We start from the raw sequence: 26455 nt of genomic DNA on the forward strand, positions 1-26455 counted from the left end.
TGCTGTAATGCTTATAATAAAGATTTTGCACTTAATGAAAAGCCATACATTCCTGAACATGGAATGACTAGTTGTTACATTTTATCCTACATTTTTCTTTCAACATGCAACCTGCCTGTCCAGTGAAACAGAAATAAGCATAATTTTTATTTACATTGAATCAAATATACAAATACATCACAGTTAAGTTGAACTATAGTTGTAGTATATTTACAGAGTAAGTAATTATGTTTGTATGACTGTGGATGTGTACTTATTTGGAACAGAAAAGAAGAAATATTAGACAAAATGGGTAATTTCAAAAGCATTGAAAATTTACTAGCAAACTAGAAACTTCAAAGATTCTGAAAGAAAATATTTTGTTTCCTTTATATTAAATTAATTGTTTAAAATCGTAAAGCTTCTGAATCGAAACCTGCCTATACAATCCCCTGTTCTTACATGCTTGTTACCCATGCTAGGCCTACTATATTATTATTTCAAAGCTCATTTAATATTGTTTATATGACCTGATCTGCAATTACAACAAGGATTGTTATAAAACTTAATGGTGCTCATAAAATTACCTGAAGGTATGAGTAAATTCACAGTGTATTAATTTAATTTTACTTAGTACATTCCATATTGTAATCTTGAGGAATGTAATTTGATCATGGACACAAAGGTTTATTTTAGGGTTCTCCACTGTGTTCTTTCATCTCATTATTTGTTTTTGTGCCGGGACCATGTTGCTTTTATTCCTATAGATTTGTTTTCAAATCAAGAAGTGCAATGTCTGTGTTTGTATTTTCTAAAACCGTCTCAGTATTTATTGTTCCAACACACTTTAGAATTTATTTTTATATACCTCCAAAACAAGTATTAATGGAATATTATAGACATTGCATTAAATTTGTATATTACTGTGGATAGTATTGACATCTTAACAATTTTAAATTATCTGACCATTGAGCATGAATACCTTGAAGAGTGTATTTAATTTTGACATATTTTTCTATTAGCCAGTTTATGTTTTGCTTTTGATTTCTAGTTCCACTTTATTTTTGTCACAAAATATATGTTGTATATTTTTAGTCGTCTTCAATTTGATAAGACTTAAGTGTCCTAATAGCATTTGCCATGTATGATTGAAACTATTGTGTATTCTGCCTCTGTGGACTGAAGAGCTCTGAAAATGTCTTTTACATCTAAATGGTCTATAATGTTTTTCTCATTATCTGTTTTCTTATTGATCCTCTATCAAATCTTTTTTTTCTTTTTTTTTTTTTTACATTTTCTATTTTTTTTTATTTTGGCATATTATGGGGGTACAGATTTTAAGGTTTCAATTAATGCCCATTTCCCCCCTCCCCCCAAAAGTCTGAGTCTCCATCATGACCATCCCCTAGATGGTGCACATCTCACTCATTATATATGTATATATATATGGGTTGGCAGAATCAACATTGTTAAAATGTCTGTACTACCCAAAGTGATCTACAGATTCAATGAAATCACTATTAAAATACCAACATCATTTTTCAGAAACCTAGAAAACATAATTCTATGCTTCATATGGAAAAAGAGAAGACCCTGTATAGCAAAACCAATCTTAAGTAAAAAGAACAAATTGGGAGGCATCAATTTGCCAGACTTCAAGCTATATCACAAGACTATACTGGCTAAAACAACATGGAGCCGGCACTAGAACAGAGACATAGATTGATGGAGCAAAATGAGAACCCAGGTATAAAACCATCCTCATATAGCCATCTACACTTTGACAAAGCAGACAAAAACATACACTGGCGAAAAGAATCTTTATGCAATAAATGGTGCTGGGAAAACTAGATGGCAACATGTAGAAGACTGAAACAGGATCTGCACCTTTCACCTCTCACAAAAGTGAACTGATGGTGCACAACAGATTTAAACCTAAGGTGCGTAATTATAAGAATTCTAGAAGAAAATGTTGGAAAAACTGTTATAGACCTTGGTCTGGGCAAAGACTTTATGAAGAAGACCCCCAAAGCAATCACAGCAACAAGAAAAATAAAGAAATGGGACAGGATCAAATTAAAGAAGCTTCTACAGAGCCATGGAAACTACCGCGAGAGAAAACAGACAAGCTATAGAATGGGAGAAAGATATTGACATGCTATACATCCAATAAAGGGCTGATAACTATAATCTATATAACTCAGGAAAATCAGCAAGAAAAAAATCAACCCTATGAAAAAGTGGGCAAAGAACATGAACAGAAACTTTTCAATAGAAGAGAAACTAATGGCCAGGAAACATATGAAAAAATGCTCAACATCTCTAATTATCAGGGAAATGCAAAGAAAAACCATAATGAGATATCACTTCTCTCCAGTGAGAATGGCCTTTATCAAAAGTCCTCAAACAATAAATGTTGGCTTCGTTGGGGAGAGACAGAAACACCCATACACTGCCGATGGGACTGTAAATTAATACAACCTCTGTGGAAAGCATTATGAAGATACCTCAAAGAGATACAAGTAGTACTACAATTGAATCCAGCAATTTCATTACTGGGCTTCTTCCCAAAGGAAAAAAAAATATTCCATAAAAAAAGACACCTTCACTTGAATGTTTATAGCAGCACAATTCAAAAAGGCAAAGATGGGGGATCAACTCAAGTGCCCCCTGAGTAGCCATGGAGACAGGACCAGAGCCCTTTGCATTCACTGTGATCTCTGAAGCCCTTCTGTCACTCAGTTCCACCTGTCTTAGCCACAGTTCACGGCCAGTGCTGCCCACTTAGGAACCCACACAGTGACCTGAGGAAAGTATCCCAGATATTCAGTGGGAGCCACACTCACCCATAAACCTGGCATCAGGCCCAGCCTATGAAGACCCAACTGTAAGTGCCTGCCCTAAAGATCAAAGCCATGAAGGAAATCCAGTCTGCCCATGAATAAGACAGGATTCACAACTACCCAAGCTTCTGCTAACAGGCCCATACTAAAGGCAGTCCTCACTACATACCCATCAGCACACTTGTGACCCAGCTACAACCCCTTTTATCTCAAAATCCAGAGAAATTCCCATCTTCCTGGGAACCCAAGAAGGGAAAATCTTTACCTACTTAAACTAGCTTATTAAAACTGGAAGAAGTGTTTGCTCCTTTAAATACACAACACCAATGAAAACGTATATTATGACCATATTCAATGCTTCCATTTAACATAGTATTGGAAATCCTAGGCAGAACTGTTAGGCAAGAAAATTTTTTAAAATGTATCCAAAAAGAAAAGAAAATTTAAAAAGTCAGTTGTAGAATACATGATGTCATATAAAAGAGAACCATAAATAGTAGGCCAAAAACCTGTTAAATTAAAACACACACTCAGTAAATCTGCAGAGTATTAAATGAACATGAAAATATCAGTGTTTCTGTACACTAACAACAAACTATCAAATAGAATAAGGAATAAAATGACCTGATTTATATTAGCACAAAACAATGACTTTTTTAGCAATAAATTTAACAAAGGAGTTAAAATAGGTTTACATTGAAAAAGATATTGATGAGAAAAATTGAAGATGTCACAAATGTAAAAATATCTTGTGTTAGGGTTTAGGCTTAGTGTAGGGTTTAGAGTTAGGGTAGGCGTTAGGGTTGAGTTTCAGGGTTAGGGGTTATTGTTTAGGTTCAGATTAGAGGATAGGGTTGAGTGTTAGGTTTAGGGGTTATTGTTTAGGTTAGGGTAGGGGGTAGTGTTTAGGGTTAAAGGTTACTGGTTAAGGTTTAGGGTTCGCATAGGTATTAGTGGTTAGTGTTAGGGTTTAGGGCTTAGGGTTACAGTTTAGGGCTATGTGTTCGGGTTACATAAGTGTTATTAGGGTTTAGGTTTAGGGTTAGAGATAGTGTTTATGATATGTGTTAGTGGATGGGGATGGGAGCTGTGGCAACCTCATAGGCTGGATTGGCCTTCCAACCCTCCCCTACATCAGCCCCATCCTCCTCTACATCACCCCAACTCTCTAAGGCATGCTACAGAAAAGTGGCAAAAGCCTACAGCACCTGGTATTCCCAGGCGGTCTCCCATCCGAGTACTAACCGGCCCTACCCTGGTTAGCTTTCAAGATCAGATCAGATTGGTCACATCCAGGGTGGTATGGTGGTAGATGGTGGTGAGTATTGTTGGATGCCTCAAGAAACCTTGTTGCTAGGCATCCCTGCCAACCCAGTGGCCCATAACCCCCCCCGCCTCCCAGCACTAACCCTGGGCCTCAGTAGTGTGTGCTTGTTCATGTTTGTGACATTACGGCATGAGGAGCAGACTTTGGAACTCAGGCTGATAGCCAGGGCATAGCAGGCAGCAGCTGAGGATGTCAGTTCTGCCTTGAAGCATGAGGTCTGACCTGCCAAGTCTCAAATGGGCAAAGTACTGGCTTCCTGTCTCACCACCAGAGTGCCGCCAGCAGATAGCAATTATAAAAACGGATATAATTATCTTTATTCAGACAGTCAAGCTGAAAGACAAGACTCTTATTGCCAGGGGGTTGAAGTCCCAGACCTTGATGCATCCCTTCCTGCTCATTTCCTGTGTCTTGTGGGGTTGCTGATGTTCACTGTGGTTGAGGTGTTGATCTGGTGAGCATGCTGGGAGATTCCACTCCAAAGAGGGCCTGAGGGAACTGGCTGCATCTCACCCCTTGTATTAAAGTGGAAGGAATATGTAGGTTTCCACGCAGCAATTCCTGCCAGGTTTGGCAGTACAGTGTAAGCATGCAACATAAGAGTATACTATAAAGTGAGTTTGAAAAATAAAAATACAATCAGTAACAAATTGAATGGGAAATGTGGAGCCTATATAAACAAAATACAAGAGCATTCTTGAAATATATGAACAAAGACTTAAACACATAGAGAGTTCTATCTTGTTCTTGTAGGGATACAAAATCAATACTATAAAGAGGTCCTTTGTCCTTTGTGCCTTCAACATGGCATTGGATCTCATAATAGATTCTGTCAGCTTTTTAAAACCTAGCAATGATTTTTCAAAATGCACATGGAAGAACAAGCTTATAAGTATAGCCAAAATTCCAGTGGGAAGCACACAATGAGGTTTTCTTCTCCCATAAGAAGTTAAAACACTTAAAAATGTTCTGTACTTAAAGCAGGGTGGTGTTGATGAAAGTAGACAGATCAGGACAGCAGAAAACACCCACACCTACCAAAGTGCATCAGAAACATTAAGCAGTAAAAAAATACCACCTTTACTAAATCTGAAATGTTAAAATGTTTGTCATTGTACAGTTTCCAATTTTGAATATGATATACATTATTCATAAATGGAGATAACATTTATTTTTCCTTTTTTTCTGAGACAGAGTCTCACTGTGTGGCCCGGGCTAGAGTGCTGTGGCATCAGCCTCACTCACATCAGCCTCCAACATCTGGGCTCAAGGGATCCTCCTGCCTCAGCCTCCTGAGTAGCTGGGAGTACAGGCATTCACCTCTATGCCTGGCTAATTTTTTTGTATGTATTTTTATTTGTCCGACTAATTTCTTTCTATTTTTTTAGTAGAAACAGGGTCTCACTCTTGCTCAGCCTTCCCTTAAACTCCTGTCCTTGAGCGATCCTCCTGCTTCAGCTTCCCAGGGTGCTGGGATGACATGTGTGAGTCACCACGTCCAACATGGATATAACCTACCACGTTTCCCCAAAAATCAGACAGGATCTTTTATTTATTTTCCCTCAAGAAGACAACCGAGGGCTTATTTTCAGGGTATGTGTTTTTTTTTAAGCACGGTACAACCATCTCCATGGATTCAAATAGAGTGAAGTCGTCTTCTTCTAGAACATCCTCCTCACTCTCCAAACCCCGGATCCCATCCTGAATGTCTTCTGACTCTGTTTCCTTTAGAACCATCTAGAACCCATGTCTCCTGTCTAGCCACAGAGCTCTCAGGGGGCAGATGAGAAGGGCTGCTCTTCCTCTGTCCGCCCCCCAGCGACACGCATGGGTTGTGCAGATGTGCTGCGTAGCCACACCCATCACTAGGGCTGATTTTCGGGGTGGGGCGTCTATGGTGCGTGTGCTTACACATCCTGCAGGTGCTTATTGTATGGGGTCGGCTGACTTTCGAGGAAACACAGTATATACAAGGTTAAATGGGAACATCCTCCGGGAAGCACCAGAAAGAAAGCCCTGATTGCCGCCATTAGTGGGTGGGATCCCATTATATGTCAGTCAGGGCTCCGAGGGGTGTGGCCTGGAGCTCTACCCAATCAGAAATCTTGGTGCGGGAACTGTTCAATCAGGCACGCAGTCGGAGGGCGAGACTTCCGGGACCTGGCCCGGTCTTTTTCTACTTGGAGTCCTCCAAGTTCCGGTTTGTCGTCTGTGTGTTCAGTTCTTCTTTGCTTTGCAGAACTCAAGTGACCCTCTGCTTCTGCCGCCCTCTCACCTGTGGACTCATCTGCAGGAAGGATCCCTGGGCACCACGGAAGTGAGAAAATGGTGAGTGTGCATGGCGGCTGTGCTTAGGGGGTTTGAAACTCATCAGAACTGGCTGGGGCAGGTCCCCAGTTTCCCGCCGGTCCAGAGTCTGCAGACATGAGGATGCACCAGCCCAGCTTTGCCCTCAGGCCATGCGGCTGAGAGCTGGGTTCCTCCGGGTGGTTCCAAGGTGCAGCCCTGTGTCTCCCCTAGCTTGTGCAGGGACTATGGCAGGGTCATCAGGGAAGAATTTCGACTGGGGTGCGGGGTTCATGCGTGGGAGGAGCTGTAGGCCCTGTGGTCCCCGTCCCTCCCCTCTGGTGTTAAAATTACTCTAAGGCACCCCTTGAAGACAAGATAGAGGCCGGGCACAGAGGTTCACACCTGTCATCTCAGCACTCTGGGAGGCCCAGGAGGGAGGAGCACTGGAGGTGGGGAGTTTGAGACCAGCCTGAGCAAGAGTGAGGCCCTGTGTCTACTAAAAATAGAAAAAAATTAGCTGGAAAATTAAATATGTATGTATACACACACACACACATATATATATATGTATGTATATATATAATATTAACCAGGTGTGATGGCACATGCCTGTACTCCTAACTACTTGAGAGTCTGATGCAGGAGGATCGCTTGAGTCCAGGAGTTGGAGGTTGCTGTGAGTGAGGCTGACACCACGGCACTCTAGCCCTGGGTGACAGAGCGAGACTCTGTCTAAAAAAAAAAAAAAAAAGACATGATAGAGTTTATTAGACCAAAGAGAGATTTATGGATCAGAGACCAATCTTCCATGGTTTGTATCTGGGGTCCACCAGGGGGGCTTGAAGCAAAGACTTTCAGATAGATAAGGACAAAAGACTATTTGTTTTGAGGCCTTTTGTGTATTCCTCTGCATTTAGCAGTTGCTGCACAAGTTACAAGACAGTAAATATAAAGACAATAGAAAAATCCCTGCAAACTACAGTCCACTTTTCCTTTGTCTATCTGTTCCATCTGATTATATTTAGCTTTTATTCTGTACCATTTTCTTTCTTATTTATTTATTTATTTATTTGGAACAGAGTCTTGCTCTGTCACCCAGGCTAGGGTGCCATGGCATCAGCCTAGCTCACAGCAACCTCTACCTCCTGGGCTCAAGCGATCCTCCTGCCTCAGCCTCCCTAGTTGCTGGCACTACAGGCATGGGCCACCGTGCCTGGCCAATTTTTCCTATATAGTTTTAGTTGGCCAATTAATTTCTTTCTATTTTAGTAGAGCCAGGGTCTCACTCTTACTCAGGCTGGTCTCAAACTCCTGACCTTGAGCAATCCGCCTGCCTCAGCCTCCCAGAGTACTAGTGCTAGGTGAGCCACCACGCCCGGCCTTACATTTTTCTTTTAAAATCATGATAGTTAAAAGAATGAGGTGGGCCAGGTGTGGCAGCTCAGGCCTGTAATCCCAGCACTCTGGGAAGCTGAGGCAGACGGATTGCTGAAGGTCAAGAGTTGAAAACCAGCATGAGCAAGAGTGACCTTGTCTATACTATGAATATAAAGGAATTAATTGGTTAACGAAAAATGTGTATAGAGAAAATTAGCTGAGGATGGTGTGCATGCCTGAGGTCCCAGGTACTCAGGAGGCTGAGTCAGGAGGATCGCTTGATCCCAGGAGTTGGAGGTTGCTGTGAGTGAGGCTGATGCCACAGCACTCTAGCCTGGGTGACAGAGCAAGACACTGTGAGAAAGAAAGAAAGAGAGAAAGAGAGAGAGAGAGAGAGAGAGAGAGAGAGAGAGAGAGAGAGAGAGAGAAAGAGAAGGAAGGAAGGAAGGAAGGGAGGGAGGGAGGGAGGGAGGGAGGGAAGAGAGAAAGAGAGAGAGAGAGAGAGAGAAAGAAAGAAAGAAAGAAAGAAAGAAAGAAAGAAAGAAAGAAAGAAAGAAAGAAAGAAAGAAAGAAAGAAAGAAAAATAAAGGAAACAGGGTGGGCCCATCACCTAAATTCTGGAAATTATGGGGACTTTGGTATTCACCTCCCAGGGTATTATGAGAATTAACTCCCAAACTTGGAACTTTCCACCACTGTAACACAGTGATCCACCAGTTATGGCGAGTTGTAGAATTATTTTATTATGTGTTACAATGTAGTAATTTGAAATTCACAAAAAAATGCAATGTAATTGAATCATCCCCAAACCATACTCCAACTCCCCAGTGTGGGGGAAAATTGTCTTCCTTGAAAATGGTCCCAGGTACCTGTAATAAGGTTGGGGACCACTGATGCAACATACTTGCGAACACATCCTACATGCCCAGGAAATGTAGCATTAAGGCATGGCTCATGTTGTTTTCGAAATGCAGACTTACTCAGACACTGCCGTTTTCTCTAGCCTCTGTAATCTTTTAGTAGAATGCCATGTTTCAGGCTGGCAATTGGTGGTCTTCACTTTGGACCAAAAGTATTTTTGTCATAAGAGTGTTGGGTGTGATGCTCTCTATGTGCTGTTCTTGCTGTCTATAGCTGAGTGCTTCTCATAGTGGGTCTAGGAGAAGCAACGCCAGCATTCACAGGGGACTTTTTCAGGAAGCCAATTCATGGACCCCTTGGATGAATTCCTTGGCTCTAGGATCACATTACTTAGAGTGGGCTCCAGATTACCAAATGATTTGTAGGCACATTCTAAGAGATTCTCCCTCCAGGCACCATCACCTGTGCCCTCTCCTACAGAGTGTCCATTGGTCTAGGTGGGACCATGGATGTGATTTTAATGAATGGTGGTGCTAAGTTGCAGCTAGGGGAAAATACAAGGGCTCTGAGATATATCCACGAGACTTGAATTCACACATTGTTCCAAAGGAAGGCCACAGGCCCTGCTCTGCTTGTATTTTATAAGGACAGGTCTGTGTGGTCCATATATCCACTCCTGTGCAAAAATTGCTGATGACTGTGGGAGGGAAGGGGAGCTGAGAGTAGGAAAGAAAAGACTCAAATTTTGATATTTATGTAGGAGTTTGACGCTCCTTACTCTCTCTTGTAATAAAGGACAAGGCAGTGTCAATTTTTTCTGCACTTCATGGTCTTTTTGCTCTGGGTGCGGAAGTATCAGGGGGAAGGGTTGTGCTGACACCTTTAGATGCATACTCTCAAGATGCAAGGGTGAATTTTCCAGATAATCTTAACACAGAAGGAATTTCAGAGAAGGAAGCAGACAAAGAAATGGCTGGTTCTCAGGTGAATGTGTCCCAGGTCAGTGGCTGTATTCACTTTTCCTCTCGGAATGTCATGTTCAGACTTTGCAAACTTGAATTTTTCTCCTTTGATTTCTGTACCTAATCTGTTCATCTCAACTGCTTTTTTTCCCCTTTTTCTTAAAGATAGTCAAGAATCTCTGAAAAATTCTTTTTGTCTATATACTAGAGCCTTCTTTCCATCCAGGCTTCTTGTAGGCTATCAACAATTGTCACCATACTTTTATAACCTCCAATATTAAAAATATTCCCTTTGTAGCTGTTGAACATCTTGGAAGCAGAATCTTGGATGCCCAAGATTACTATTAGGTATGAGTTCAGTCTCTAGGATATCAGTGAAGACGGGTAACATGTACCATTTAGGTTTTATCTACATGCTCCGTCAGTTCTGTGTAAAATAAGATTAATAGAATACACATTAATTGTTCAGAATAACTCAGAACATTCTGAGAAAAAGAATAATTAGAAGAGACTTCCTCTGTAGGATACTAAAGAAAGACTATTTAAATACCTCATTAGAGATTACAGAACAAAATAGATATCAGTAGCTTGAACTTTGCATAAAACTGATGTTCAGGATTAGATTCAGACTATAATTTACTTTTTTCCTTTGGCTAAAAATATCAAAATATCACAGCAGTGGTGGTATGTCTGTGTGCATTGACACCTGATACTAATTTGTTGTATTATAGTTGACATTAATTTTATTCACTTGGCTAACGTGTTTTCTATCATTTTTCTAGTATAGAGTTAATTATTTTTTTTCTTAATTATTAAATACCTTGGGTAGTTTTACCTAATCATGGGCATAAACCATCACATTTTATCTGGAAGCTCCCGTTTTCTTTTTAGATTCCCTTTGCATATAACCTGCTTTGGAAAATAAAGGCTCTCATCTTTCTTTCCTGGTTAGATGAACTGAGATAAAGGCAGGCTCTGCTGCTTTCCAATTGTTTGAAAAATATTCCCTTTTGGCCAGAAGCGTTGATGTCACTGCTGAGCTTGTTAGAAATTCAGCAACTCAACTTCGCCCCAGATATTTGAAATGAAAATCTATTTTAATAGGATTTGTAGTTCATTGTTGTACATATTGAAATCTTTGTAACACTGAAGAAGTATTAATACCATGTAATTGAACATGACTTTTCTATCTGAAAAATATACATGACTTGTGCTGTATGATATAAATATAGTACTCAAAAATATAAATGCCTGTGTTGGTAACTTGAATTTTATACCTTATCTGTCAAAAAACTATAATATCTACATGAGTTTTGTGGACCTTATGTCATTGTCTCTCCCCAGAGTCAGATAACACATTAGAGAATATTTCTGTGTTAAAAATTGTCGTTTTGAATAATTCCAGTTACTCATATGAGTCAGAACCATTTCTCTTTACTCTGTTATTTCACCAACAGTGAAATCTCCACATGACCACTTGGTAAATATGTGTTTCATTTTGTTTTGTTTTTCAGGGACTGTTGACATTCAGGGATGTGGCCATAGAATTCTCTCTGGAGGAGTGGGCATGTCTTGACAATGCTCAGCGGAATTTCTATAGGGATGTGATGTTAGAGAACTACAGAAATTTGGTGTTTGTGGGTAAAGATCATCTCAATATATAATTTTTATTCCCCACTAAGAATTTTATATTCTACTTATGCAGAATTTTTCTGGGATTTTCTGCTTTGCATGAGTGAAGTTCAGATGTTTGTTTCCAAGGAAAAATGGAAATTTCTTGGTATAAGAAAGAAAATCTTCAATCATTTTTATCTTGACATTAATCTTTCTCTTTCTTGAACTGATCAGTATCTTTCACTCTTTGTTAGTGATAATTCCAAAAATTTGGTGGCATAAGATTTTGTTGCTCACAGTTTACAATCCAATTTCCACCACCAATATTTGATTCCACAAGTATTGGGTAATGGAGCTAAGGACCCCCCAAATTTTAAGTACTTTCTAAATATTATAAAGTGTCTGTCAGGCATTAGTGTTTTGGGATTAATTTTTTTTTAGGGTCTTCTGTACTGTTCCCATTTCTCTACTGAGCACAGTACACCATTGGTAATGGAAGAATCTCAAAAATGTCATGTCACTTTTCTTCAAATAAAACAGGTCTTGTTGCCTCTAAGCCAGACCTGATCACCTGTCTGGAGCAAAGAACAGAGCCCTGGAAAGTGAAGACAAATGAGACAGTCGCCAAACACCCAGGTAGGTGGCAGTGAATGAAGCAGGTGACGGACAGGAGAGAGGTCCAAATGTCAAGGAGGAAGCCAGACCTTGAAAAGCGGTTTGCAAAACTCTGCTTCCATGGTTCTGGCAAGCTTGAGTTTCCTTATCTTAATCTTTGATACAGGCTTCCCTGTCCCTTACCGTTAAATTATCTAAGGACTTTATTTCTCTTCAGTGTAGTTAATTTAAGGTTAGAGTGAGAACAAAAGCCCTGCTCATGATTTATAAGGGACTGCACGTACTGACTGCTTTCCATTCCATTGCAGACATGGAAATATGTATGTATATTTAATAAAATCTATGATAAAGCATTTTTTTTTTGAGACAGAGTGTCACTCTGTCAACCTGGGTAGAGTGCAATGGCATCTCGGAAGCTCACTGCAGCCTCAAAGTCTTGGGCTCAAGTGATCCTCCTGCCTCAGCCTCCCGAGTAGCTAGAACTATAGGCATGTTCCACAGTCTCTGGCTAATTTTTCTATTTTCAGTAGAGACGGGGTCTTGCTCTTGCTCAGACTGTTCTTGAACTCCTGAGCTCAAGCGATCCTCCCCCCTTGGCCTCCCAGAGTGCTAGGATTACAGGTGTGAGGCATCACACCTGTCTACAAACCATTTTTTAATTTCTCTGCATTTATTGCATCACATCTGAAATGTGTGAGTGTCGTGGTGATATTGGTATTTGGGACAGAAGTCCCAGGATGACCACAAGCAGATGTCGTATGTTTTCTGCTTTATGATTTGTTATCCTTTGTGAAAGGATTAAATGTTGTTTCTACAGAAATTCATACTTATCATCAGAACACTTAGTATTGCCCTAAATCTAGGGAAATATATTGTTATTTTACTTCAAAATTGTGTTTTTACTGTGAATATTGTGAATTTAAATGTGTTTCTACAGAAATTTATACTTATTATCAGAACACTTAGTATCTCCCTAAATCTAGGGTAATATATTGTTATTTTACTTCAAAATTGTGTTTTTATTGTGAATATTGTGAATTTAAATGTGTTTCTATAGAAATTCTTACTTATTATGAGAACACTTAGCATTTTTATTGTTACTTCATTTCAAAATTGTGTTTTTATTGTGAACTCTGATTAATGATTTAACTCTATGTGCCCAAATTTCTCACTTTTAATATAGTTTAATGTATCTACTCCCTACATTTCTTAAAAATGTTTGGGGCTCTTAGAACAGTGCTGAGCGTGCATTAAACTTCTAGTTTGTACTTTTACTCACTCTGATTCTATCATTTTCTCTTCTTTAGTCTGATGCTTACTGGGGCTGTGTCATTCACAGGTTTATATGTGTGTATATATGTGTTTGTGTGTGTCATGAATTTTCTTCACAAATAAGAATAGCGTAACTATATAATTATTATGGATAATGTAAGGATTTGATGTGTTTATATGTTTTGAAATGATTAACATAACCAAGTTAGTGAAAATATATATGACCTCACAGTTACTTATTCTTTTTTGTATGTGTTGTCAGAATACTTATGGTCTATACTCAGCAAATTTTCAGATGCAAAACATTATTATCTATAGACACCATGGTGTAGATTAGGTCTGTGACACTTTTGGATCTTGTAACTTAATGTTTGTGCCCTTGAAAAACATCTATGCTTTTTTTTTGAGACAGAGTCTCCCTTTGTTGCCCAGGCTAGATTGAGTGACTTGGCATCAGCCCAGCTCACAGCAACCTCAATCTCCTGGGCTCAAGCAATCCTCCTGCCTCAGCCTCCCAAGTAGCTGGGACCACAGTCATGCACCACCATGCCTGGCTAATTTTTTGTATATATATTTTTAGTTGGTTTATTAGTTACTTTTGATTTTTTTAGTAGAGTTGGGATCTCGCTCAGGCAGGTTTCAAACTCCTGACCTCAAGCAATCCACCCACCTCGGCCTCCCAGAATGCCAGGATTACAGGCGTGAGCCACCGCACCCGGCCTAGGGTAGTTTCCTTGACGTCAGTTTATTGTGTGTTTGATTTCACCTAGGTATTATAATTTTATATGACATTACAACTCCCTGCATACACTTTAAGTCAATATGTGGTTCAATGAAAACAGGCGTCCTCAAACTACAGCCCGCGGGCCATGTGTGGGTGTTTTTGCCCATTTTTTTTTTTTTATTTCAAAATAAGATATGTGCAGTGTGCATAGCAATTTGTTCATAGTTTTTTTTAAACTATAGTCCTGCCCTCCAGTAGTCTGAGGGACAGTGAACTGGTCCCCTGTTTTTTATTAATTAATTAATTTAATTAATTTATTTTGTTTTAGCATATTATGGTGGTACAATTGGTAAGGTTACGTATACAGCCCATGCCCTGCCTCACCCCTCAAATCAGAGCCTAAAGCGTGACCATCCCCAAAACGTTGCACATCTCACTCATTGTGTTTGTATATGCCCATCCCGTCTTCCCCCCTTCCATCTGCCTGACACCCGATAAATGTTATTCCTATATGTCCACTGAATTGTTGATCCGTTAATACCAATTTGCTGGTGAGTACCTGTGGTGCTTCCTTTCCCATTCTTGAGTTACTTCACTTAGTAGAATGGGTTTCAGCTCAACCCAGGATAATACAAGAGGTGCTATATCACCATTGTTTCTTAAAGCTGAGTAGTACTCCATGGTATACATATACCGCCATTTTATTAATCCACTCATGAATTAGTTGTCTCCACAACTTTGCAATTGTGAATTGTGTTGCTATAAACATTCGAGTGCAGGTGTCTTTTTTCATAAAGTGACTTTTGATCTTTTGGGTAGACGCCCAGTAGTGGAATTGCTGGATCAAATGGTAAATCTACTTGTATCACTTTGAGGTATCTCCATATTGCTTTCCACAGAGGTTGAACTAGTTTGCAGTCCCACCAGCAGTGTAGGAGTGTTCCTCTCTCTCTGCATCCATGCCAGCATTTATTTTTGGGGGACTTTTTGATAAAGGCCATTCTCACTGGAGTTAAGTGATATCTCATTGTGGTTTTGATTTGCATTTCCCTGATAGAGGTGTTGAGCATTTTTTCATATGTTTGTTGGCCATTATTCTGTCTCCTTTTGAGAATTTTCTGTTCATGTCCTTTGCCCATTTTTTGATAGGGTTGTTTGATTTTTTTTCTTGCTGATTTTCCTGAGTTGTAAATAGATTCTATTTATCAGCCCTTTATTGGATATGTAGCTTGCTAAATTTTTCTCCCATTCTGTGGGTTGTCTGTTTGCTGTCTTGACAGTTTATTTGGCTGTGCAGAAGCTTTTTACTTTGATCAGGTCCCATTTATTTATTTTTGTTGCTGCTGTGATTGTCTTTGGAGTCTTCTTCATAAATTCTTTGCCTAGGCCAATGTCTAGAAGAGTATTTCCAATGTTTTCCTGTAGAATTCCAATAGTTTCATACCTAATGATGAACTCTGTTACTCAGTGTGAGTTGATTTTTGTGAGAGGTGAAAGGTGTGGGTCCTGTTTCAGTCTTCTACATGTGGCTATCCAGTTTTCCCAGCACCAGTTATTGAATAAGAATTCTTTTCCCCAATGTATGTTTTTGTCTGCTTTGTCAAAGATTAATTGGCTATATGAGGATGGTTTTATATCTGGGTTCTTTGTTCTGTTGCACTGGTCAATGTCTCTGTTCTTGTGCCAATACCATGCTCTTTTAATGACTATAGCCTTGTAGTGTAGTTTGAAATCTGGTAAATTGATACCTCCTATTTTGTTTTTATTGCCTAGGATTGATTTTGCTATACGGGATCTTCTCTGGTTCCATACAAAACGTAAAACTATTTTTTCTATATCTGTGAAAAATGATGATGATGTTTTAATAGGGATTGCATTGGCTCTCTAGGTCACTTTGGGTAGTATTGACATTTTAACAATGTTGATTCTGCCAACCCATGAGCATGGTATTTTCTTCTTTCTACCTGTTTACATCCTCTGCTATTTCTTTCTTCAGTGTTTCATCGTTCTCCCTGTAGAGGTCTTTTACCTCCTTAGTTAAATATATTCCAAGGTACTTCATTTTCTTTGTTGCTATTTGGAATGGAATTGAGTCTTTGATTTGGTTCTCACTTGTACTGTTGTTGGCGTATATGAATGCCTCTGATTTCTGTGTATTGATTTTTTTATCCTAAGACTTTACCAAATTCTTTTATCAGTTCAAGGAGTCTTTTGGTTGAATCCTTGGGGTTTTCTATGTATAATATCATGTCATCAGCAAAGAGTGAGAGTTTGATCTCTTCTGCTTCCATTTGGACGCCCTTAATTCTGCTTTCTTATCTGATTGCTGTATCGAGGAATTCCAGCACTATGTTGAAAAGGAGTGGAGATAGTGGGCATCCTTGTCTTGTTCCAGTTATAAGTGGGAATGTTTTCAATTTTTCTCCATTCATTATGATATTGCCTGTGGGTTTGTCATATATGGCTTGTATCATTTTTAGGTAAGCCTATGGTAAGTCTATGCCTATTTTGTTGAGCGTTCTTATCATAAAAGTGTGTGGAACTTTGTCAAATGTTTTTTTTGCATTTATTGAAGGATCATATCATCTTTGTTTTTGCTTTTTTTTTACCTGGTGAATTACATTTATAGATTTGCGTATGTTGAACCATCCCTGCATCCCTGGGATGAAGCCCACTTTCTTGTGATGGATTACTTTCTTGACAAGCACCTGGATTACATTGGCTAGGATTTTGTTGAGAATTTTTGCGTCTATATTCATAACGGATATTGGTCTGCAGTTTTCTTTTTGTTGCATCTTTTCCTGGTATTTGTATCAGAGTTATGTTCACTTCATAAAATGTGTTGAGGAGTATTCCATCCTTCTCGATCTTGTGAAATAATTTTTGCAGGATAGGCACCAATTCTTTTTTGTAGGTGTGGTAAAATTTGGCTGTGAAATCATCTGGTCTAGGACTTCTCTTTTTAGGAAGGTTTTTTTATTGCTGTTTCCATTTCAGTACTTGATATTGGTCTGTTCAGGAATTCTATTTCTTCCTGGTTGAGCCTAGGGAGACTGTGTGTTTCTAAGAAATTGTCCATTTCCTCCACATTTTCCAGTTTGTGTGCATAGAGGTTTTTGTAGTATTTATAAATGATATCTTGTATCTCCATGGCATCAGTTGTAATTTCTCCTTTATTCCTGATGAAGTTTATTAGAGATTTTTCTTTTCTGCTTTTGGTTTGTCTAGCCAAAGGTGTGTCAATTTTGTTTATTTTTTCAAAGAACCAACTTTTTGGGTTTTTTTCCATATAGTTTCCCTATTGTCAATTTTGTTTAGTTCTGATTTGATCTAATGATTTCACTTCTTCTGCTGATTTTGGGGTTGGTCTGTTCTTTTTTCAGCTCTTTGAGATGATGCATTAGGTTGTCTGTTTTTGATCTTTTTGACTTTTGAATATAGGCATTTATGGAAATAAACTTTCATCTTAGGACTACTCTAGCTGTGTCCCACAGGTTTTGGTAACTTGTGTCTCCTTTGTCATTTGGTTCAAAGAATCCTTTGATTTCCATCTTGATTTCCCGGTTTACGAAGTGATCATTGAGCAGAAGGATGTTTAGTTTCCATGACTTTGTGTAGAAATGAGAACTCCTGTGAGGGTTGATTTCTACATTTTTTCCATTGTGGTCTGAAAAAATACATGGTATAATTTCTATTTTTTTAAATTGTGGGAGACATGTTTTGTGTCCTAGGATATGGTCACTCTTAGAGAATGGCCTGTGAGCTGATGAGAAGAGTGTATATTCTGTGGTTTTGGGGTAGAATGTCCTGTAAATGTCAGTCATGTCCATTTGTTCTAGAGTTCTGTTTTAGTCAATTATTTCTCTGTTGATTTTCTGTTTGGAGGATCTGTCCTGTGCTGTCAGTGGGGTGTCAAAGTCTCTGACTATTATGGTGTTGTTGTTTATCCATTTTTTTGGATCAAGTAGAGTTTGCTTTATGAATCTGGGTGCACCAAGGTTGCAAGGTTTGCAAGGTTTGCTTGAAATATTGTTCTCCACCCCTTTACCTTTAATCTAACTGCATCCTTGCAGGTTAGATGTGTTTCCTGAATGCAGCAGATACTTGGCTTGTATTTTTTTATCCATTTGGCCAGCCTATGTCTCTTGAGTGGGGAGTTCAAGCCATTTACATTTATTGAGATTACTGATGGGGGGGCAGATTTCTGTTCATTATATTGGGTTGAACTTGGTTCCTTTGTTTTCTCTCTTGAGCCATTGTGGTATCTGGGCTTTGATCTTTAGCTTTGAGTAGATTTACATTTGTGTTTATTGTGCTGATCCGTGGGTAACACTGTTTTGAGTACTTCTTAAAGGGCTGGTCTTGTCTTGGTGAATTCCCTCAGACTTTGCTTATCTGAGAATGTCTTGATTTCTCCTTCATATACAAAAGTTAGTTTTGCAGGGAATAAGATTCTAGGCTGGGCATTATTCTGTTTCAGAAGAGTGAGAATGGTACCCCAGTCTCTCCTTGCTTGTAAAGTTTCAGAAGAGAAGTCTGGAGTTATTTGGATTGCTTTTCCTTTGTATTTTACTTGCTTCTTTCATCTTACAGCTCATAGAAGGGCCTCTGTAGTTGATATTTTGGTCAGTCTGATAACTGCATGTTGTGACGTCTTCCTGTTTGCATTGAATCTCCCAGGTGTCCTCAGAGCTTCTTGAACTTGTATCTGAAGATTTTTAGAAAGGCCTGGGAAATTTTCCTCTATTATATCTTCTAATAGCTTGTCCAACCCTTGAGTGTTGTCTTCTTCCCCTTCTGGGAACCCTATGACCCTCACATTAGGTTTCTTCACATAATCCCACATCTCTCGTAGGCTTTACTCTTTTCTTTTGTTTCTCTGTTCTATGTCTGTAACTGGTTTATTTAATTGGAAGGTGTCATCTTCAATCTCTGAAATTTCCTTCTGTTTGTTCTACCCTGTTCTTGAGGCTTTCCACTGTGTTTTGTAGTTCTCTGAATTGATTCTTCATTTACAGGTGTTTCGTTAGATTTTTCTTCAGTGTTTCTATTTCTTTAGTGAGTTTTTGTTCCCGGTCCTGGAGTCTTTTTGTGTTTTCTTTGTGTTGGTTGTCCCAGTGTTCTAGCAAGTCATTGAATTTTCCTATGATCCACATTTGAAATTCTTTTTTTTGTCATTTTAGAGGTCTGATTTTGATTATTGCCCATATCTAAGGGTCCGGTGCTCCTCTTTGGGGGTGTGCTTTCTGTTTTGTTCCTCACATTTCCAGAGTTCCTCCACTAATTTCTTCCCATCTGGATCAGTTGTTGCTTCTTGCCTTTAGGTTTTTGTTTGGATACTGACACACCTTGTTTAGTCTCTGAGCCAGTAGGTGGTTTCTGTGGGTGAGATTCAACCACACCGTGTATGATGGATCAGTAGGTGCCATGAAGAGGGTGTGCAGGGTGTCCTCCCTGTCAGCAGGTGGTGCTTGCTTGGAGGAGCAGGCTATACTGTTGTTTTTGGGTGTTGTATCCAGCTCTTGTTCCAATAGAAAGGCACTCCAGTGGCTCAGGTGGTGGGTCGGTCCCTGGGACTTCTGGATGTATCCTCATTCTCCCCCTCAGTGGGGACTGATCTTGGAGTGAGTCTGGGCAGAGCTGGGTTGGGTCAGCCTGCCCTCAGGCACCACCAATGCCATCAACAGGGGTCAAAGTTCTGTTCTCTGCTTCCTGTAAAAGCTGTCAGGGAGGGGCACTCTGGGCTGATGTCGGCAGGTCTCTCCTACCACTGGGGAGCCCACCAGCAGTCTGAGATGCAAGGGAGGGGAAAGTTAACAGTTCAACCTACCCTTGCCGCTGGTCTTTAGGCTATTCAGGAGGTCTCTGCTTCCAGTTCTCCTCCACAACCTCCTCCCATGGGGTCTCTGGTAGTCTCCGGTACCCCTCCTTCCAACCCTCGCCGGCTGTATACTTGTCTGCTTGCTTCTTTCTTCTTATTTGTCAGAGTCTGTCTTTTCTGCAGAGACAGTCTGCCTGGCAGTGTTTCTCATCCACCATCTTGCCTGATCCCCAAAATTCTAAATGAAGAACTACCGTTTGATCCAGCAATCCCACAATCTGGAATCTACCCAATGTAAAAACGTCATCTTAAAATAAAGATATCTTGACTTGAATGTTTATGGCCTAAAGATTTACAATTGCAAAGATGGGGAAACAACCTCGGTACTTACTAATACATATATATAAATATATGTATAAATACATATAAAAATTAGTGTATGTATACCATGGAGTACTGCTGAGTCTCAAAAAATCAGTGGTTAAATAACGCTTGTATTATCCTGGATTGTGTTGGAGCCCATTCTTTGAATTAAAGTATCACAAAAATGGAAAAGCAAGCACCACGCATACTCATTATCATATTGTTGCCAATTGATCAACACCTACGTTAACAAATGGAAATAAAATTCAGCAGGTATTGGGCAGTAGGAAGTGGGTGTAGGCATTGGGAAAATTGACACCTAATGGATGTGGTGCACACAATCTATGCATGGGCACAGTTGTAGTCCAATCAGTCAGTGCAAAAGCAATATATGTTATCTAAATGATTTACTCCCATAATATTTCTAAATTAAGAAAAAGAAACAGTTTTGTCAAATGTAAGAAAGTTTTGAAAAACTTCATAACTGTGTATCTCCTTCAGATATAATTTTTATTTTAATTATTGTAAAACCACAAACATGACAACCTGATTTACATTTAATTATTCACATCAGTCTCTTTAAATATATGTCCATCATTATGCAATATATCTCTAGAATATATGTATTGTGTGAAACTAAAATTTAATACACGTGAGAAAACTACCCATTTTCCCCCCTTGCCTAAGTGCTGATAAACTCCATTACATTTTCTGTTTCTCGGGGTGTAACTGGTTTAGAAATATCATACAATTATAATCATAAAACATCTGATTTACTGTAACTGACATTTCATTAAGCATAATGTCATCAAGGTTTATCTCTACTGTGGACATTATTAGATTATCTGGGTTTTTAAACCTGAGAACTAATCTATTATTTCCAAATTTCTACTTGTATTTGTCCTTTTGTTTAGTAAGGACAGTTTGGGTTGCTTGCATCTACCAGCTTTTGTCAATAATGGTGAAAAAATATATGGGTTTGAAGATACCTCTTTAGTTTACAACATATGCAAGTGTTTATATTTGTGTTTCTCTCTGATTCATTCAGGCAAGAGTCTGTCTTTCTGCCAGTGGAAAACTTCATTGACCACTGTAGGATTTTTTTTTAATATGGGGAACTGTGGGTACCTATAGCACTCTTTTTCTTTTTGATGATTGTTCAGATCTTTGCAGTCTCTTGAGATTTCATATTATTTTGGGGATTGCTGTTTCTATTTTTGAAACAAAATAAAATTGAGACTTTGAAAGGAATTGCATTTAACGTGTAGATCACTTTGGACATCTTCACAACATCAGGTCTTCTTCCCTTGAACAAGAACATGTTCAAGAGTGTGTTGTTTATCTTCATATATTTGTGAGTTTTCCTGTGTTTCTTGTGTTATGTATTTACAGTTTCATTCAATTCTGGTCAAAATTTAAAGTGTGTGTAAAATTTCAATTTTCTAAAATGGGTTACGACTTGTTTTGTGGCTGAAAAGGTAGTTTTTTAGGAAGAATGATATATGAGCTATCAAGATTGTATATTCTACTATTATTCTATAGAGTGTTCTCTGTGAATCTGTGAGGTGTCATTGCTCTAGAGTGTTTTCTAATCTTCTGTTTTCTTATTAATAATTTGACTGGCTCTATTATTATTGAAAGTGGAATATCAAAGTATCCTATTATTTTGCAGTTCATATCTTCAATTATGTCAATGCTTTTTTTTACATATCTTTGAGAAACTTGATGTGAGGTAAAAATAGATGTCATATATATGTATTATTTTCATAGGTTCTCAGTGAATGACCTCTTTTTATAGTAAATGTCCTTGTTTGTCTCTTGTGGCAGTTTTGACTTGAAGTATATTTTATAAACCATAATATTTTCACTTCAAATGTAATGTGCTGAATATAATTTTGAATTCCACTGCTCTTATATGCTTAAGGTTTTCATGATATATCTTATGTCCTGCCAGTGTTAGTATATTGTTTTCACCAGGCATGAAGTCAAGTCTCTTTAGAGAGATTATAGTTGGGTTATTTAATGCCTTTATTTAACTTTGTCTTCTGACCAGAGATACTAGTACATAAATATTTCCATAATTTACTCAAAGGGAAGGGCTTACAATTACCCTAATGTTAATTATTTTATATACCTATTGTCACTATTTTTTTCTTTCTTTCCTCTCCATTTGTCCTGCATTGTGCCTCACTGATTTTTAATGACATATCTTTTTTCTTTGCTCATCTTCCTTTGTGTATTTCTAAGAACATTTTCCTGATGTTCGCTATGAGAATTTCCTAAAATGTTTTGAAGTCACAACATATGTTAAACTAGTAACTACTTCACGTCAGTTGCATACAAAATTTTTAACCTTTACATTTGCCCTCAACTTTACAATGTAGATGCCAGTAATTATGTATTTTCATGTTGTATAAAAATTAACATGCGGCAATGATGGCTTTTATTTTCTCTTTCAAATTTTATAGCATAATTAAATGCTTTTACACCATGATTGTAATACTGCAGAATTGTATTTTTGATATGTGAATATCTTTCCTTGAGGGTGAGGTAGTTGTCATGGAAGATAGAAGCCAGCCTTTGGAAACACCATCAAAAAAGAGATCTTTGGACACATGTGTCAATAGTCATATTCTCTTTTCACAGGGAATCCAAAAGATGAGATTTTACTACTAAAGTGATTGCTCTATATCAGAGGGGAGGAAGGGCTTTGGTGGGTAAATGTCACAAGCTTTCCTTCCACTTCCATATGGTTGTTGATGCCATTCTCAACTAGGGTGTTATGAATTCATAGCCGTTATGATTTCTCAAAAAGTCATGTTTGCAAGTATATTTTTAAGGTCATACCTCTATGATGGAAGTGAGATCATGGTATTCTGTTGTGCTTTCTTGCTAATGTGCTTGGTATAGTCATATATATTCAAATTGTGAAGTATATTCACTTGAGTCTAGTTAGTGAAATATTTTGTTATTTTTCTTTCTTTCAGAACTGTCTTCCCATTGCACCCAAGACCTATTGCCAGGGCAGGGCATAAAAGATTCGTCTCAGAAATCAATAATGAGACTATATGGAACCTGTAGCCCTGAAAATGTACACTTAAGAAAAGCCAGGGAGTGTGTGGGTGAGTGTAAGAGGCAGAAAGTATGTTACGATGGTCTTACCCAGTGTTCGTCAAATACCCATAGGAAAAACGTCAAATGTTATAAATGTATAAAAGTCTTTACCAAATCTTCAAATCTCAATATACATAAGATAGAACATACTGGTGAGAAAAGATTCAAATGTAATGAATTTGGCAAGATGATAAACCACAGCTCAGAACCTTCTGGACATAGGAAAATTCATACCGGAGAGAAACCTTACAAGTGTGAAGAATGTGGAAAAGACTTTAAGTGTTCCTCCAAACTTACTATACATAAGAGAATTCACACTGGAGAGAAACCCTACCAATGTGAAGAATGTGGGAAGGCCTTTACCCAGCTTGATGTAGTCACTCGACATAAAAAAATTCATAGAGGATAGAAACCATACAAATGTGAGGAATGTGGCAAAGCCTTTATCTGGCTAAGTGACCTCACTGGACATAAAAGAATTCATACAGGAGAGAAACCATACAGATGTGAGGAATGTGGGAAAGCCTATACCTGGCTCTACAGCCTCACTCGACATAAAAGAATTCACACTGGAGAGAAACCATACAAATGTGAGGAATGTGGCAAAGCCTTTATCTGGCTAAGTGACCTCACTGTGCATAAAATAATTCATACTGGAGAGAAACCATACAAATGTGAGGAATGTGGGAAAGCCTTTACCTGGTACACACACTTTACTCAACATAAAAGAATTCATACTGGAGAGAAACCATACAAATGTGAGGAATGTGGCAAAGCCTTTATCTGGCTTAAAGACCTCACTGGACATAAAAGAATTCACACTGGAGAGAAACCATACAAATGTGAGGAATGTGGGAAAGCCTTTACCTGGTGCACACAGCTTAATCAACATAAAATAATTCATAGCGGAGAGAAACCTTACAAATGTGAAGAATGTGGCAAAGCCTTTACCACGTGCGCATACCTTACTCAACATAAAAGAATTCATACAGGAGAGAAACCCTACAAATGTGAGGAATGTGGCAAAGCCTTTACCTGGCTTAATGACCTCACTGGACATAAAAGAATTCACACTGGAGAGAAACCATACAAATGTGAGGAATGTGGGAAAGCCTTTATCTGGTGCAAACAGCTTAATCAACATAAAATAATTCATAGCGGAGAGAAACCTTACAAATGTGAAGAATGTGGCAAAGCCTTTACCAGGTGTGCATACCTTACTCAACATAAAAGAATTCATACAGGAGAGAAACCCTACAAATGTGAGGAATGTGTCAAAGCCTTTAACCAGTGCACAAACCTTAGTCGACATAAAAGGATTCATACTGGAGAGAAACCCTACAAATGTGAGGAATGTGGCAAAGCCTTTACCTGGTGCACACACCTTACTCTACATAAAAGAATTCACACAGGAGAGAAACCCTACAAATGTGAGGAATGTGGCAAAGCCTTTATCCAGTGCTGGACTCTTACTCAACATAAAAGAATTCACACTGGAGAGAAACCCTACAAATGTGAGGAATGTGGCAAACTCTTTACACAGTTCTCAACCCTTACTCAACATAAAAGAATTCATACTAGAGGGAAACCCTAAACATGTGTAGAATGTGGCAAAGCCTTTATTCGCCTCAGAGACCTCACTCTACATAAATGAATCCATACAGGAGAGAAACCATACAAATGTGAGGAATGTGGCAAAGCATTTTCCCAGTGCTCACCCCTTAATGTACATAAAAGAATTCATATCAGAGAAAAATTCTACAAATATGAAAATTGTGGCAAAGTCTTTAATAACTGCTCACATCTTATTCCACATCAAAGAAATCATACTAGATAAAAACGAGATAAATATAATGAGTATGTAAGTGCTTTACCAAAGTATTAGCCTTAAAATGCACAACAGTACTTATACTTAAAGTAAAAAAAATAATAATGTAGACTGCTGAGAATACCTTTAGTTATAACAGAGATCTTACTGGACATGGGAGAACTTACACTGAAAGAAATGCTCCAATATCTTCTCAAATATTGCTCAACATCACCAAAATTTTAAGAGATAGAAACCCTACAAATATAATGAATGTGAAAAAATATTTATGCAAAAGATATACCTTTAAGAAAAACAAACAATTGCTACTTAAAACTACCTTAATAAATTTCAGAATGCAATTACTGAAGAATCAAGTCAAAACATATATCAGAGGACTCACAGTGCAATACACTAATGCACTAACACGTTCACACATTTTTTAAAACCAGATTGTTGATTATAGAGAACAACCCAGTTAAAATAGTTGATTTATTTGTATGTCAGCTTTTAAAAAGACAGAGATTTTGTGAGAGTTATAATTACATGTAAAATATGCTTTGTGGTCAGGATTTGGTGAAAATGTAATAAAGTATATTTTTTTTTGCTATTTTTCACAAGCAAATACTGATATTATTCAACTTTAAATACAATTGATGGTATGCTTTCATTCTTAGCATGTATGTGAATGTGTGTGGTTAATGATAGCTGCATCACATTTGTTAGAAGTCTTTCTGTATTAAGTAGGCATTATTCATATACTTTTCCATGGGAAATTAAAAACACTGAGATGTAAGATTTATGAAATGAAGAGGTACTATGGAGTTATCTTATAAAAACCAGTATTTCAAGTGATGTATGATGTAGGTATATAGAGTAATATTCTCATTATGATCAGAATGAAAAAATGACAATATTAGAAATAACTTGTTTTACTATTGCACATTATGATAATAAAATAGAATGTAATTTGGAATATTTTTAGATTACATGTAAACTTAATTTGTTTCATTAAATTAAAAATGTTTTTACTGTTTCCAATATGTTGTTGATTGAATAAAGTGCTATTTTGCCAACAACATTAACCTATCCTATGTTACTCAAAGTTGGAGGAAATCGATTGTAAAAATGTACTGTCGGGCTACACAATACAAAGACATCATTTTTGATACTTTTATCAGTTGCTCTACTTTGAAGAATACTGTTCCCAAAGCTTTTTTTCATTACGTTTATAATTACATTGTTACTGTAATGCTTATAATAAATATTTTGCACTTATCAAAAAGCCATACATCTCTGAACACAGAATGAGTAGTTGTTACATTCTATCCTGCATTTTTCTTTCAACATGCAACCTGCCTGGCCAGTGAAACAAAAATAAGCATGTTTTTTATTTATATTGAATCAGATATACAAATACATCATGGTTAAGATGAACTATAGTTGTAGTATATTTACAGAGTAAGTAATTATGTTTGTGTGAATGT

The 26455-nt window shown here is 38.0% G+C and overlaps 1 protein-coding gene and 1 pseudogene across 1 annotated transcript; one reads left to right on the top strand and one right to left on the bottom strand.

Annotated features, from left to right (window-relative positions):
- Positions 1-4018: 4018 nt before the first annotated feature.
- Positions 4019-4136, bottom strand: LOC142862951 (uncharacterized; annotated as a pseudogene).
- Positions 4137-11005: 6869 nt separating this feature from the next.
- On the top strand, positions 11006-26117 carry LOC142862639 (uncharacterized). The gene is given in 3 exon segments (XM_075995960.1): positions 11006-11279; positions 11793-11888; positions 23035-26117. Coding segments are annotated over 3 exon segments (2094 nt in total). The 5' UTR covers positions 11006-11245; the 3' UTR covers positions 24999-26117.
- The last annotated feature ends 338 nt before the right edge of the window (positions 26118-26455 follow it).

Source organism: Microcebus murinus, chromosome 20 (assembly GCF_040939455.1).
Source record: "Microcebus murinus isolate Inina chromosome 20, M.murinus_Inina_mat1.0, whole genome shotgun sequence".
NCBI lineage: Eukaryota > Metazoa > Chordata > Mammalia > Primates > Cheirogaleidae > Microcebus > Microcebus murinus.